This window comes from Camponotus floridanus, unplaced genomic scaffold, assembly GCF_003227725.1.
Source record: "Camponotus floridanus strain SB8 unplaced genomic scaffold, Cflo_v7.5 scaffold6, whole genome shotgun sequence".
Lineage (NCBI taxonomy): Eukaryota > Metazoa > Arthropoda > Insecta > Hymenoptera > Formicidae > Camponotus > Camponotus floridanus.
In genome coordinates, this window is record NW_020229769.1 from 3,960,208 (window position 1) to 3,977,696 (window position 17,489).

The window sequence follows — 17,489 nt, forward strand, 5'->3', positions numbered from 1 at the left end:
CATTTTCGCTTCGCAGATAAATCTTTTACTACTAACAAGCTGCAATTATATTAAAGCGGGGACGAAGTTACGACTGGAAAGTATACTTTTGGCAACGCGAAATTCACATAAAGCACGTCTTGCTTGAATTTGTCCAACGATTATCGTTGTTGCAAACTTGTCAGCCATTCGCTCGAGGCGACGAGCAATGCTGTACCGAAAGTTGCAGGAATAAATGTTCGTATCAATTGACGTCCGGGTATATCCTTGGCGCATTTCCGTCGTGAACGAAGCACGCTGCCGGAATATCAAACAGTTCGTTTGAATGCCGATTTCTATCGACAGAGATAGAAGCGTAGCTAACGAGGATGGATCGGGGAATTCCTCGATGAAACGCGGACGAAGCTGCAAGAAAATTCAATTTGTCAGCTTCGGTGTAAAATTTGTACAATCTGGAATAAAGATATCTTATGTGATTAGCGTGTACATTTCAAATTCATATGTCTTGGAAGAAAAGTGAGAATGTAAATAATTTAGATAAATAAGACTAAATTTCTTTTTTTAGTGTTAGAAAATATTTATGCATTTCTATTATTTTCACATTTTAGCAAATGTTACGTGCACGAGAGAAATGTTCAGAGATTATTACAAAAGCTCCTCTCGAAGAATAATAATTCTTTGCAATTTGCTTCTCTCCGTCTCTCTTTTCCTTTTGTTCTCGTAATAAATCTTGCGACTCGCAATCTTCCGATTAAGTACTTAAATGCGAATAAGCATAAACAAACTTTCTTATAAATATAACGAGTATAAAAAATACAATACCTACACTGAAAAAAAATTCTTGCTAAATCTGCGAGATGCATTTAATAATGCATTCTTTGAAAACATATTTAGTTTTTTTATCATCATGTATAATAATAATAATAATAAAATATTTAATAATAATTATAAACATTTTTAAAACACCATATTTTAGTTTAGTTGTGTCTACTAAATGTTAAGATTAACTAAATTATTTCGTCTTAATCATCTATAAGTTTCGTTGAAACTATTTTACCGCAGCAGTGGGTAGCATTTATCAAGTTCAGATTATTATAACCAATTTTTTCAGTAGATCAAGATTAAGTACAAACACTTTCTTCAAGCATGCACTTTTTTATTAATCTTTTTCCCGTTTTAAACACCATGGATCTTTTTGATTACGATTGAATGAAATAAATTAACGGAGAATTAATCAAGTTTTTTACGAATATGTGCGAATACGTCTTGAGAAGAATACGAATGGACGTCAATATCTGCAGTTCAGAGAGACAATATGTCAACGCGGTTCCAATTTTTTGCGAACGTCGTTCAAATTGGAATAATTTCGTCAAATTGGAATAGTCAGTTCTCAATCGCGAAACGACAAAGAGCAAAGGGACACTCTCGTTTCGTTTGTGTCGTCACGTTATATCCTTTGTTAGAAAGGAACTGGAACCTTTTTCAATGATTCAAATTATTTGATTGTACGTTTGCTTAATGAATTTCCATTTCTACAGCCGTTGTAAAAATTATGTATTAATTAATGAAATAATGAATAAGAATTTCTTGAAATGGATACTGGATAAAATATATGAAAGAAAAAGATACCCTTTGCGACATAGTTTTTCTGTAAAAAATCATGGCCTTATAATACATTTTAACATTATAAACATTTATCTTTCCTCGAGATTTTTTATTTTATCACACTAGGGGAATATATAAATAACACATTAAATAATTTTTAAAAAATGTCGACATATTTTTGCGTTATATCTTGTATTGAATAAACATAAAAATGCAAAATAAAAACATGAAAATGTTCAGCAGCGAATGAAACGGGTCGGTAGAGAGAAAGAGACAGATTATCGAAATTTTTCCGTGAATGATCACTGTTCTCATGGCACGCATTAAAGGAGGGATCGGGGGATTTATACCAGGATGGACGAGGACTGGTGGTACGTTCTGCGTTTCCACTTTGTTAAATTTCTGCTCGTCGTCGCGTCAGAAAAGCTATGCTTGCCTCTTTTGTACGCGTGGATGGGGGGGTGGGGAAAAAAAGTTTCAATCTCCTGCGAAACAAGCTTTCGCCAACGTCATAAAAGCCTGCCCGGCAGCGTATTGATGCACTCTCGTCGTAGCTTGTAATCCGACGATGATACGTCAGTGGTGCGTAATGAGTAGTTCATTGAGCAGTAATAATATCTGATCCGGAGAGCTAAAAGCATCAGTGTAGAGAGAAAGAGAAAATTAGTTGTGCGTATAAATATTTCATAAAATATTACAGCTGTGAAATTTTGACAAATATAAGTGAATATTTCAACATGAATATTTTTGTTTGGCGCGATTCAGGATTTCCTGAATTAATAGAGATCGATCTTTAAAGTCTTTAAATTTGTCTGTGCGAGAAAATAATAGTAATTTCATCGAAATTTACGCGCTTTCAAAAACTTTTATCACGCTTTCCTCTATATTTTCTCCTTTAACGGCGCGAGTTTACATGCTAAAGGGAAGCGGCTGACCGCGATAAATTAATGGCTTCATATTTCCCGATATTTCGCAAGTTTCGCGCGCAAAGCAGAAGCGGCAGCTGCGTCTGACCGCGCGCGGCGCGCATTCACTTGGCGGCCGTTAGTAGTGCAGGCGTGATAAGGTCGGCCATTTGGCTGACCACTTTCAGATATTACCACTTGCAGTTTCCGCCGAGCTTCCCGACTTAACATGAACGATCATATTTCTGGTTTATGTGTACAGCGGCCGCTTACACGTACATTGTAAATCATTGTTTATAACCCGTGCGAGATTGGATGGACTCTGGTGATAATCCTATATCTTAGGGCGCTTGATTGTACATAATGCGAGGTAAACGGCGCAGCAAAATGTTACAACGAATATACATTTCTTGCTGTTGATAAATCTTCCAGTTTCGCGTTTATTTATGTTTTACCTCAACAACGAGAGCGATTTCTATTTTTTATAAAAGTTCCACAGGTTTAGCGAGGAAATCTCCGCGTTGCTACGTGATTTATTGTTATGTCACAGCGAAGGAGAATTATTAACACGAAACAGAACAAAGGGAGTGATTTACCATCTCATCGATGCAATCGGTTATTGCGACATGCAATGGTATCGCTATGCATTATGCATTTGTCGGTTCAAATAAGGAGATAGAGTTTCTTTATTGCCTAGTTACATGTAATAAAGATATCGTGTATACGTACGATGCATAATGTAACTTTGGAAGTATTTTGATACAATAATTATTGCATGACGTCAAGTTTGCCTTTCCATTTTTGGGTCACGAAATGATCGTTCGGGTCTATTTGTTCCATATCGATCGACTGTTTCACATTAATATCTTATTAATAATCGCGGGAATACACTGAAAAACAAATTTTGTTGAATACTGCCACAAAAATATGCTGTTGTAGCAACTGTACATCGTTGTACTGAACTCTCTGTTTTGATGATTCGAATAAGCTTTTTTCACATTAACAAATTATTTCGGAATATTTTAGTTATATTTATTTGAACGTGTCGGACAATATATTTAGCTGGGCAAAACAAATTTTGCCCTTTTCAACCAAGTTTTTGTTTTTCAGGGTATATTTCAGAGGAAATATCTCAAATGTTTGACCAATCTTTCCGTCTCGCTAATTGCGCCGTGTTGTTTATCACAGACGAAGCAATGCTTCGCACCGCGAGCACAGCCATTATTACGCTCCGCGTCAAGTCTGCGTCGCCTTGTGTATTATGTCAACGTACATTACGGTAACTCCGACGCCAAAGTATCGCGAACTAAAGTTTGCAGCCGCATCGCCGAGTTGTTGTTTGCGCCATTTATTACTCACGACAGTCTCCTATGCGTCTCCTTTTTTATTGATTTACTTGCCGTCGCGCGCGGCAATTACTTCACACGCCTATCACTCATTCATCTTGCGATGAATGCACCGATGTCGATCCCTCCTTTCATTTCATAACGAGCCGCTAGCTTTTCTGACAAGGGTTGAAAATATGAATAAAAATTATAGATACTAATGCAGGCTTATATATTGAAATATAAACATAGCGATATATGAGATATAATAATGTTACATATAAATATTATTATTAGATTAATGTAATTATTGCGTATAATGTACAAATAATGGATATACATTATTAATTAGATATAAATTTTATTTGCTCTTCGGATGTAATTCTTCCTGCTTTAATTGCGTTGAAATGACTTTTTAAACGTACGGTTTTTCTTTTTCCGACGACAGTCGGAGGTGTTTCAAGCTGCGGTTGCAGCGGCCGCAGCTGCAGCTGCGGGAGGCGGTGGCCAGCAGCCCGCACCTACACCAGGCGGTAACGAGACCAACCCCGAAGGCGGAGTGGAGGCCACTGCGTTGGTACCTGTCACCTCAGGCGCAACGACACCTGCGACAGCGACACAGGGTACCGACCTCAAAGGTCAACCAAAACGCCTGCACGTCAGCAACATACCCTTCCGCTTTCGAGATCCCGATCTTAGAGCAATGTTTGGGGTAAGTATGATTTTCTTCCTCCTCGCTTGTTTATCTTGACATCTTTGTTGTCAAAACCGCTTGCTTTCCGCCTATTTGATTATCTATCATGTATCACATAAAATAAAAGCATTTTCTATATTTTTTCTCATTACAGGTTTTTTAATAAAATTTTTAACTTTTATGAAAGCTGAAGTTTCTTTATAAAGCTAGTTATCTATAAGATAGTGTTTTATAGATGAATTCAAACTTTTTATAAGAAAATTCAGTTTATAAATTTCTATTATCTATTATTTTTTTTTGTTTTATATATAATTTGAGATAAAGTATTTTTAATAGAAGATTATTTTTATTTATTCGACATATAGAGGCTTTAATAATTTACACAGTATTAATTTCTAGGCATTTCGTAATACTTTAGAGCATACGTCAATTTTGTTCAGGTTAAATAATGTCAATTAGATTTTTAGCAATTTCTAGATTATTTTATTTTTTTTTTTGACTGTTTTGTCAAGCATGAATAATAAACTGCGTGAAGAGTTAATATTTATATTCGTAAATTCAATATTTATGAATGGAAATTCGAGGAAAAGCTTGCGGTGTAATCAACTGATATAATTATACAGTTATTAACGCATGGCAGTTTAATTAAAGGATTAATAAAATCAGAAAAGCTTTGTGTCAGATTTCCTTTGATACCATGATTGAAAATTTCATTATAATTCGTATCAGCATATTAATATTACAATATTTAATATTATATATTTGCATTATATATTTAAATTTCTCTAAAGACCGAGTTTTTAAGATTTTTTATTTTATTTATATTTATTGCATTTATTGATAACATATTTACAATATTATTTTACAATATTAATATCATACTGTCATATTTGAAACTTGATAAATATATTCTCTTTTCAGCAATTTGGGCCAATCCTGGACGTCGAAATCATATTTAACGAAAGGGGCAGTAAGGTAAGCTCAAATCGAGCCCTTAGGCTGCGAGCCACCCCTGTCAACCTGCCCCTGATAATACCGTTAATTTTAAGCTAATATTATGCTGAACGAAATTCTCGCATCCAGACGAAATAATCATTTTTTTGAAGTCCCTTTTTTTTAAACCGTGCTAAATATAATCTCAAGATTTATTCATGTAGAGAGCATATGAAATATGTGCTTAGAAATATATATTCTAAGACTCTATAATAAAATTTATACATATTTTTATAATCGATAATTTGTGATAAATTGAAATACTTTTGGAAATTGTGTTATACAATTTTTATTTTCAAAATATTCATTATATAAATTTCATCTTTTTTGCTAGCAAGTGAAAACTGGCGCTGTAAACGTGGCTCGATTTTTTTTACTTCGTATCTCGTGTGAGCTTTTTTTGTTTATTTATTGAAATAGTTTTCTGAGAGTTCTGGAAGCGAGGATGTCGCGGAGGCCATAATGATCATATTAAGGGCTGCAGCATCACGAACACTTGTGTGTGTATGTGTATATATATATAAAATATTGGATATGAGAGTAGAAGACTGAAGAACTAATATTAAATCCCGGAAAAACAGCAATATTCCTTGATGAGAATACGAAAACGTGATGCTGCAACCGCTATACACGTTTTTTTCCAGCGCGATGGCGACATTTTGTTAGTGTGTTTACTTATTAACCTTGTTACAATCTTATTATAAAATTGCGAAGTGCCATTGTCAGTTATCGCTTTTTCGTCTTTATCGATATTACGCAATTTTAAATAGTGCCTCCGATATTCTTAGATAATATTCTCCGAAATTTTTCATGCACGAACAATCGTCGAACTTTAGTCTGTGCTTAATTGTATCGCATTATGACATTTTGCGTTACAAAAGATTTCTCGACTGTCTTTAAAATAGTCATGAAAAATTGACATTTTGTCCAGATATATAAAAGATCAATCAAGGAAACATCAAAATGATATTTGTAGATCTAAAACTAATAAATTTTAGATGTAAAAATAGCTTAAATAGCTGAAATAAGCATCAAGATATGAAAACTTGACAGATGACGACATTAAAATCGAAACACATATATATATGATCCTTTTTCGTATTTTTCTATTTTCATAAAATTATATTATTTTTTTTGTCGATAATTTTCATCATTTTCACCGAGTTTTTTCTATTATTTTTCTCGTTTATTCTCTTTCGAAAACACATCGAGTCTCGATAGAAGCCAGAAAGCGTTGGAGATCATGGTCGTAATTATCTGTTTACGCTAATGACATCGCGCAAATGTAGAATTTGAAAAGAAAATGTTTCTACATGTAAACGAGTTTAAAATGCAAATTGTTTTCAATATGGATGACAATGAGGGGAGAGGTCGGAATAAGATCCGCAGTAATACATCGTGTCGACAGTCGGCATCCGGGCGGGTGTGCATATTCAGCATCTTGGCGTCAAGTACACCTAAATGCACTTCATCAAGTCGTACTGGTAACCCAGTATCCCACCGACGTCTGCGGACGTCATGCGTGGCGACCTGTCGCTGATTATACGTGGATGGGATTATATCTCTATATTTGCTACGACATTGATGTGTAATGTCGTCCTTAATCTGTCAAATTTTCGAAGCATCTCGACGCTTATTTCGAAAAATATCGTTTTGATTTACTCTTGATCGGTCTCATAAATCTAGACGATCTAGTAGACGGTCTCATAAATCTAGACGAAATTTTTCGTGATTATTTTAAAAACAGTCGAAAAAGCTTTTTTTGTATTTTCATTTTTAAGTCTTCGATATTAATTCTTGAAAAAAAGATATTCTTTATATTCGATTACATGGAAAAATTGAAATTTATAATTCAGAAATATTTTGAAGAGAGATTGCAAAACTTATTGTGCTATTCTTCTAAAACAAGACGTGGATATATATTTATCCAAAGTTATTTCACGAAAAGGGATTGCGTGGAAACAGGTAGCTTATAAATAATGCTTTTCAAGCATAGATTTACACACGATATTTCCGGCTAGTTAAAGTACAAAGTTCAAGGAACTTCGTACAAGAATATCGCGGAGAGATACGTCTCGCAGGAGTTTGCTCATTTCAGTCTCTCAAGTTTATATCGAGAATTCCTTTAGCTTCATGTTATCTCATTGGCAATATTTTCGATTTCATCGATGCCATTTTGCAAACAAGTTCTTCGTCCAATAGGTGCATCAAAGTCACGCAAACTAGTATTACACTCTTCAGCAGTTGTATCATGCTTTTTCTTTCGCGTTGAATCTTGCAATCGGCTGTGCTAAGCGAAATTTTACCGGCATTATATTACTATTTTAAGATTTACAAGATCGATGTTTCAATTACCATGCTCGGCAACCAATTAGTGCGCAGACAAAAGCTCGACGACGTTTCGTGCTGGAAATGGAAATAATATTCCAATATCCATAATTATTCGTTAGTAAATGTATTTATTCGAAATTAAATTAATTTCATATAATTTGCAATTAATCTGATATTACTACTGTGTACCGCTGTAATTTATCGATGTAAATTTTCGAGGGAGAAAAAAATATACAACGTCAATCGAGGGAGTAAGAATCAAATACGTATTTGTCGTCGATTACATCATTATGGCTGAATCCGGTTCGTCTGACGGGTTCTACGGACAGGAAGTCGATGTCGCGGCGCATCCGTACTTCGTAACGACCAATCACGGGACGTGATATAGAATGCGAAATAGGATGCTCCCAGCTTCCGGAGGGCGAAACGCGTCGAGGGAACTCTAATTAAACTCTTGCGCGACTCGTTAATTAGCATGACCAATCAACGACTGCGAACAGGTTTCGAGCGATACGCGCTTTTTACTTCTATTCGCGCATTGCGGCTTAATCGGTGCGGATCGGGTTGCGTGAAAGCGGCTTAATCGAGAAAGCAATCCCGCGATAAGGGCACTCACAACTCGACATTGCTAATATTTCGTTGCCGTAATACGGTCAATTTGTTACTTATTCCCGGTGCTCACGTAACTTACTTATCAACGCTGATAATAATACAGTTCGTATGCGGCTTAATTCGTCATTGTTTTTATCAGTCTTTTTCTTTATTTTGCTTCAGTTTTTTCTCGCGTATAATTTGACACTCGCATAAGAATAAGATATTTATAAATGTGACATACTTCTTAACGGTTGCTTGTCGGTTGCTCTACTTCATAAGGTGAACGGTCGTGTAACCTCGCGATGAAATTGACGATATTTGACATTACTGTATAATCTCCCCGTAACTGTATCCGCCGTTATATATGCGGGCCATTCCGACGAACGAGCAATTAGAAACCCTGCGAAAATCGAGTCGACAATGGCACTATCGTCTTGTCCTTTGCAATGCAAATATCTTCCGCGATGCCGCCGCCGGCACGCACTAAAGCACACGCAGAATTTACTTGGAATGGTATAAGTGTCGTCATCGCTTTTAGTGCTTAAGTGATTCCGAGGGCGTGACGGGATCTGATGCTTCATGCGACACGCTTTAAGAGACGAGCGAATAATTATTAATCTAAGGCCTAAGTCGTCGACAGTATATTGTGGATTATTATAAGCCGGGCCTTTAAACGTTGTAATGAAATTTACATCGTTTTAAAAGATTTTTAATGTTTCAATAAAATTGATAAAATCATTTTAAAAGATTTCCTCGTGTTGGAGAGAAAGAAATGTGAAAAATAAAATCATGTACATTTATACAACACAGTAATTATGTGAAAGAGGAATTGATTAAAGAGAGAAATTTGTTTATTAGAGCTACGAAGAGAGGGATTTATTAAAGACAAAGTAATAGTCGACGATTTAATTGAAATATAATAAAGGAAAAAAATATAACTTCCGCGAATCGCTATAGATCTCGATATTTTCAATTTTTGAAGCGACAAGATCCCGTTACGAGCTTTGGTAGAAATTTTTCAATCGTCACACATTGCTTTTGTAGAATGCACGTGAAACGACGATTTCACGCGTCAGATTTGATAGCCGATTCAACGCTGATACCTTTTGCCATCGATAGAGTTTTGGAGCAGAAAAAAATTAAAACGTCACTTGCATGCTGCAAAAGCAACGTGCCATTAGTTATAAAACAAACGAGTGAGTGATCGTATGTGATTCTGTGAGAGAGACCTTTTCTCGAAAGCTTCGTCAATGTAAATGGAATGTGGCATCCCTAATGAAGTGCAGCATTTTGGAAAAAGAGATATTTGAAACTAAGGTGGGAAAAGAGCGCAAACCGAGAATATCCATCCTAAATAAGTCTTTTTTTTTTTTTTTTTTTTTAATTTTTCTTCATCATATATAATACATATTTATACACATGTACATGTATATGTATATTTGTATACATTTGTACACCTATTTTGGCAAAAATATGGCGATAAGTAAGCAGCTATTGTTTTATTATGAATTAAAGATTAAAGTGAAAAATAAAATATGCATCTTTCTTACACCGGATGCGATTAATATTTTGAGGTACTCGGTGCGCGCGCTTTTCCAACACCGCGTATGTGCTAATGACACGTACATACATATACCGATATAACCAATGGTGTTAGTTCTCGTAGTTGTTAGACGAGCTGTTGCATTTTTACTAGCTAGCCTTCCGCATTTTATCATTATTTAGCTCCCATTGGTTATAAGACCGGTCGTTGCATCTCGCATACCGGGTGTCCGCAACTGCCCACGATAAACAGCATTGCACGTGCAAGAAATTCCAGAAAATATAAACAACCATTCTGTTAGTCTAGTTTACGGCTCATTTAGTTTTTCATGGTACGATGAATGCGTTTTTCTTAAACGTCTTAACAACTTAATCGCAAAATATAACAGTTAACTTTATTTATTTCAGCTTACATTAACACGGTGATAATTTGAAAAATAATGAATTGAAATTTACAGTACAAAATAAATAAAGACGTAAGATTACGCGAAAAATGTTCTTGTTGAAGAAATGATCGAGAATCAGAAATGTTGACGTTTATTTCGCGTCTTTTGCATCCCAATAGAGTTTAACGAAGTAAAAGCATCTTTGTTCGGCGGCAGCGGCGGACATCGCGATATACCGGGTGACCCGACCGTCGTCACTTCCGGTCGCGGAGGAGACCCTCGGGAGATGCTGCCCATTTGATTTGATGAAACTTTGTCGCGTCTCTTTCCCGAAGCTGTTTCTAACCGATCCCGTCATCATTCCCACGTCCACCACGAGGTAGTCCCAGGGAGTTTCGAGGTGTGTTTAGTGCCAGACGCAAGAGTCACGCGACCGCAAGAACGATAAAGAGAAGCGGACAAAGTAAGCTTATATTTAAGAGGAGAGACTCTTCTTTCGTTGCTTTCTTTTCGGGATCAGACCAACGTCCATTAAAAAAATTAGCCGCCGTTCACACGAATGGTCTACTACACCGCGCGGCGAGTTTCTATTTTTTCTTTTTTTTTTTTTTTACTAATCCACCTGCAATATAAACAGCATGATACGTATATATTATACTATTGCATCTTCCGAAGTTTATCGAGCATACGCATGCATGACGACGATCGCGATCGTCGTCCCATGGGATGCGTATGCGCGTTATACGTACATACTATACCTCTATCTGATTGTTATCATTATTATATATGTAAATAGTAGCCGCACGCTTTTGTCTAGGCGAGTCGAAGGTATATAATAAACGGCCCATGCTTCTACCTCTTTTATTAATCACGTATGTGTCTTAGGATAGAGAAACGCTGCTTAAACGATTCCGTCGTTTCTTTCTTTTTTTTTTTTTCTTTTTCTCTTCAAACGACGAGTCGTCTCACACCGTTAGCTCCTCGTTGCAACGAGTATATACTACCGTTCTTACATCCATCCGCCAAAATGATCCGAAACTATCCACGATATCTTCCAGTCCCAGGTGCAATCCGGACGTCCGGTCTGATCTCGCGAAAGATTGCAATTCTAATCTCGCCTTTAGAATATAATTGCGGACGATAATTATCAATTATGTATAATTATGCCATTGTTGATAATTATACTATTGTCTCAGTCGTAATTATTTTGTTAATTAGCAGTTAATTTGAAGCTGTATAAAATAACGAGGTGGCAGTATAAATTATATAATGTTAATTTAAATTGAATTAAATTTTCTTTGGAAAAAGTAATATATTACAATTTTCGATTCTAGAATAAAAGGTCAGTATATACACATGATATACATTTGAATCTAGTCTAGAAGATAGACGAGATTTTTTAGCAGAATAAAAGATATTTGCCGTAGGGGAGCCTATATCTTTTACATGAAAATCATGAAAAAGTGTTTGCGAGGGGAAACATTGCCTCGATAAAATACCTTGAAACTCTCTGGTTCCTCTGATTTGTAAACATATTTACTAACATTCCATGTTCCACGATCTCTTAAAGATAAAAAGAGAGAAAGAGAGAGAGAGAGAGAAAGAGAGCGAAAATAAGAGTTTTACGTACGAAGAGAGAAAGAAGAGAGAGAAGAAAAAGATCTCTCGTATCACTTCCATTATCACAAACACACACGCCTATCCACCTTATCTCTCTTAACTCACCCTCTATATATATATATATATAATCTTGAATCTCGTATTGTTTTGTGCGCTTTATATCGCTGTTTGCCAGCTTCGGTCACAACTTCAAATATTCTTCAAATTCCGGTCTTTCCGTCCCCGTCCGAGAGATTTCCATCCCTTATCCTTTAAGTTTCCCCATATTCGTCTTCGTTATCTTTCGACCATCGTGATACACACACGCGTTGACCCACAAGATTCGTGACGCATGACGAGACTTCAATTTCGGATCGATTTTATCGGGATAAATTATTTTTGCTTTTTGTTGTGACAAATTATTTTTTTTCCGGCTTTCCAACTATTCGCGAGCCAGTATCGAACAAATCCGTGTGTTTCTGCGCTTAATATTTTGTATTTTTTTACGACGAAAAACTCCCCATTATTGACGGCACGGATGTCTATTAAAACCTTACCGGCCAATAAAAACGGCATCGCGCTCGTAAAAAGCGTACTTTTGCGTCGTAAGAAATGTCGGTTACGTTAGTCTCGCGAGGGGCGAGAAGGATGTAATAAAAACCGTACTCGGCGCGGAGGAGGACCGTCTTTTCGCACGTTAGTTTATTAATCTGACAACGAAACGATGTCGTTGAAAAAATTAAAAAAAAAAAGGCGCGGAAAAATTCGTCCACACACACGTTTATCCGTTCGAAAGAGCGAGGGAGAGAAATAAAAATGAAAAGAGAGAGAAGGAGAGAGGGGGGGGAGGGGGGAGAGGGAGAAGTCGAATTTCTCTCTATCCTCTCTCGCGAGGGAAATATGCACACGAAATATTTACAGGCCTTTCCGTATTTCTGATCCCGACACCTTATTCAGCACTCACGCATTATAATGACATAACATATTGATTAATTAATTGTTTGACTTGGTTGTTTATTGAAATATAGCTGTCTTTTTCTGGAACACACGCACACGCTCACAACCCGGTCGGCGCGCGAAGTAGTGTTAATATCTTTTCATTCTGTCTTGCTATGTTTCGCACCTCACTGTTAATTAATTGGGTAATTATTATTATTATTATTGTTATTCTCGTTATATGCTATCACTAATTCGCTCATACATCTGTATTGACACAGGCATGCGCGCGTGAACGCGCACAGCCCCCCACATACACACACAAACACACACACACACACACACACGCAGTATATGCGTATATACGTTTTTGTCCCGAATGATTCGGTGTGTCGTCTTCTAGGCGTCGTCACTTCTTATTTGCATAATATCAGTAGATGATTATCAATTTGATAGTGCAACGTGTACACCAGGATTGGTCGAGTTTCATCGTAGATCAGTGAAATCTTCGAGAGAAGCGTCTTCAAAAGGTCTTCGGGATCGATCCAAGTTTAATTCGCCCTCGAAAAAATTACAAGAATCTCAAACGCGATTTTCTTTCTAACTAATTATTTGCAACGAGATTTCTGTAAAATATCCCTCTTTTTTTTATCGCAAACCTAATCGCACACTTTATTTCGTTCGCGATCAAATCCATTGCATCTATCGCATGCAAAATATCCGTAAATATTAGCACTAATTAATTCTTCTCGTTATCGTTAGTGTATATCGTTGTTAATTATACGGCTACTAATAATCTCCTCGACTCTCGTGGCCTTTTCAAAGACTCTCTCGTTCGCAGTTAACGATCCGTAGAGTTATATACGTAGACAGATTGAGCTCCTCGTGTTGCGTACTAACCTCATCTCGAGGGCAAGGAATGATCATTAACACAACTACTTTTTAACGCGAATCGGAAGTATACTGTTCTCTTCGGGGCACGATCGCAAGCGCTGCTGCTACAAGTGTGTATGCGGAATTACTCTCAATAAGTAGGTTTCTTTTTTTTTTCCACGAGTAACTGGAGTTCGTGCACGTGTCAGAGATGTTACTATATCTCTTCCCTTCATTTTCTTTCTTTCTATTTTATCTTTTTTTTTATTATTTCACACCCAAGCTTGCATGGGCAGTCACATTTGTCAGGAGCGTGCGATGTAATCGCCATCTTAACGGAATGATCACACCTTGTAAGTAGAAATAACGTGCGCCGTGGTGTAACAGGAACCGGCTAAATATGAGCCTTTTACTTACTGCGGATCAGCACGCACTTTTTTTTCGTAGCCGCGACGATTGCAGCACTGCGCCGAAAGACAGAGATGTGCGCCTGGCCGATATTTCGCGGGTAACTTGCGAGACTCGTCACGATTTCCGGTTACATGCCTTTTTTTATTACGACCCCCCAAATAATGAAAATAATTTATTATTAAAAATATTTATATTATTAAAATATTTATTATTAATTAATATAAATTTATTATTAATTAATATAAATTTATTATTAATTAATATAACATATGCTTAAGGATGTTTTGTATGTACAATCCCAGCAAAAAGTAGTTGAAAATCAATATCGAATCCACTTTTGGTGTATTTTGAGTATGAGAAATTGTGTGGAATATTACAATTTTGATCTTAGCTACAGCGCAGAGATGTATTTTTTAATATTTATTCCGTTTTTACTGAAATATTCCGAATTTTGTTAATCGAAATGATTAACTTTTGGCAGAGAATTTCGCCTTGTGACAGAATTAAATTATATTTAATATCTTTTTAACTAGTTAGTACTTGTATAATATTATTTGACCAAATATTTCCTCTATCTAAACTTTTGCAAATTTTCAACAAATTCTGAATATTATTTCCATGTGTTCTTGTCATTTGAATCGACGTGATTATACGTTTCCCATAAGAACACATGTTAATTCGGTGCAAATTAAAATCCTCAAAACTTGTGAACGCTTTAAAAATCGTACCGAAGATTCTAAACATACGTAAGGACATTCTGTACAATTTTCATTAAATTCTCAATATTTTCAAAATAGATACAAAACATCCTTAAACTATCGGTTACAATTTTCTCTGAAAATTTATTTTATTTTTATTTATTTTTACCTGCATATTATTCATGTTTTTCGTTGATGTTTGAGTCGATGGGTCGAGTGTACAATGAATTTCGAGAGTATCAAAATTTTTCGCGAATCCCCCCTGTTTGTTTACGTGTCGCTTCACTGAACGATGGATGAGGGAGAGAAACGGCGCGGGTGCGCGCGCTATCGCTTCACAGAAATTGTTACTTCACGTCCGTCGCAATTAAACCTCACTACTATATTACGGCAAGTGCGGTAATTAATCACAGCCGCGGAGAAGCAATTAGTCATCCTGGGAATTGCATCCGCCTCGTCTAGCGTCTTCTTTACCGCGTTCGGGCCCGGGTATATCTATCGGCGCCCCGCGTCACTCGCAGTTCGAGGCGTGTAATTTAGATCCAATTACGAACCGGAGTCCCTTAATACTAATAGATACGTAAATCTACATAACGTAAATCTTCCTTTATCGATGTTCTCTTCCTCTTTTTCGCGCGTCGCGTTGTACCTTCGTTCTAAATGCATCAGCCGTCACTTTTAACGTCGATTTTGTCATTAACGAACGTCGCGCAGGGGTGTGACACCGTAAAGCGTTGATATACGAGCGAAAAGCGTATTGAGAGAGGTAATTAGCCCGAGTCGGCCGCTTAGGATATCGCGATCCTTGTAGCCCAGCCTTGAGAACGGGATTTCATCGCGCGAATTTATCCTGATTTTAATCTCCCAAGCGTGATATCGAAATACTCGGCACGTATTCGACTCGCTACTAATCGCGTTATCGGATTTGCCTTGTGTGCCGAGAATACAGTCATTCGCGAGAACGCGAATATTCAAACCGCAAGCTACTTAACTTAAAGATATTCAAATTGTTATCGTCCTGTGCAAGCTTCCTTTATTCAATATCTCTCTGGAAAAAATTTTCCTGTCGGTTAAATGATTATATAATCAATTTAGTGTTTATTATATTTCAACAATTATTTCATAATTCGAGCCTGATAAATAAAGTCTCGATATTTATTAATAATAATTAATAAATATTATTAATAATTTAATGACGTTTTTTGGTAAAAACAAATGTAAATTTTGCTTCATATGGAGAAAGAGAAAGGTCGAATCATTTTACTTTCTAAAAGCAAAGTTAGATCGGAAAGTATTGAGAAATTTCTTCGCGCGCATTTCCTCTCCGATGCATTTCGCAGGAAATACATTTTCACTATTAGCGATTTCGACCGTGAAAATATTCACGTATAACGATACACGCATCATTAGTCATCTGAAAGTCGATAAGAGCTTCAGGGCAACCTTATTGTTATGGGTGCGGGCGATAAAAGCGGAACGAATGCGCGCGGCTCTTTTCTCCTCGAGAGAATTTTCGCGGAGGAGGGAACAGCAAGAAGCAGGGAAGGGGGGAGAAGGGGTGGAGAAAAATGTTCCTAAATCAAAAGGGTGCAAATTACGCTCAAGTACTCTGTTAGTCATCTCTGCTCGGTACTGAAACTTTTTACAACGACGACAGATAATGGCGCGCGATAGGAAAAGAAGGGAAATAATTCTGGACCAAGCGCGCTTCCAGCGATATCCGATTTCCATTAATGACATTTGTCATCTAATGACAAACGTTCGACTGTGATCAAGCCGGAATATGTGTGCTCGATCAGCTGTACCGTATTAATGGCGCAGGCGGATACATACTTGTCATAATCCTTCCATACGCCATCGGCGTATCCCGTCATCCGTCTGTTCGGTCGGTTATGTTCATGCTATAATCTTCTAAATCATTATAAATGCGTGGGGTTTTCTTTGGACGTGAAGCTAATTTTCTTGCTTGCGAATATTATTAAATATTGCAAGATACCTGAATGATTTATCGGCGTATACGAATAAAGTTTGATTAAAATTTCCATCTGCTTCTGTGTGGAATTTTGTAATTTATGTAATGTATTAATTAGAAATTTTTTTTATTCATAATAAGATTATTTTATTTATTTTCAATTTTTGCGCGAGGATACGAAGATTTTACTTTCCGCAAAGATTTAATTTGCACAATGTAAAAAAAGTTCTTATTTTTTATCTGCTTATACTTTCAATCAAGAAGATTAATTTCCTTTATATTTACATAAGATTAATTATTTTCATTACGTAATTCTGCTAGGCAATGAAACATGTAGGAAAATTAAATCTGGGTTGAAAAGCAATTAAAATTTCCTTAATTTTTTATTATTAAACATTTCTATGAAATTATACAAAAAACTACGTATGCACCGGAAATACTGGAAATGGAAGATTTGATAGCTTAACACAATTTTAGACCGAACAAATGGCCGACGGTGGCGATTTATATATGGAGATGGAATGCCGAGTATATAGTATACTCGGGATGACGTCACATTAGCGCATTGCATTGTACCTCATATTCTCGGCAAGAGCGCGACACAAGTCATTAAACAGACGCGACCGCAAGAACTGAACCGAGGTGG

General features: G+C 36.5%; 1 protein-coding gene across 10 annotated transcripts in view; it reads left to right on the forward strand.

Annotated features, from left to right (window-relative positions):
- Positions 1 to 17,489, forward strand: part of LOC105251079 (RNA binding protein fox-1 homolog 2) — a 262,872-nt gene that overhangs the window by 172,981 nt on the left and 72,402 nt on the right. For all 10 annotated transcript variants that reach the window (XM_025412972.1, XM_025412973.1, XM_025412975.1 and 7 more), the window contains 2 exons: positions 4,263 to 4,526; positions 5,430 to 5,483. In XM_025412972.1, coding sequence (XP_025268757.1) covers positions 4,263 to 4,526; positions 5,430 to 5,483 — 318 coding nt within the window. The remainder of the gene's footprint in view (positions 1 to 4,262; positions 4,527 to 5,429; positions 5,484 to 17,489) is intronic.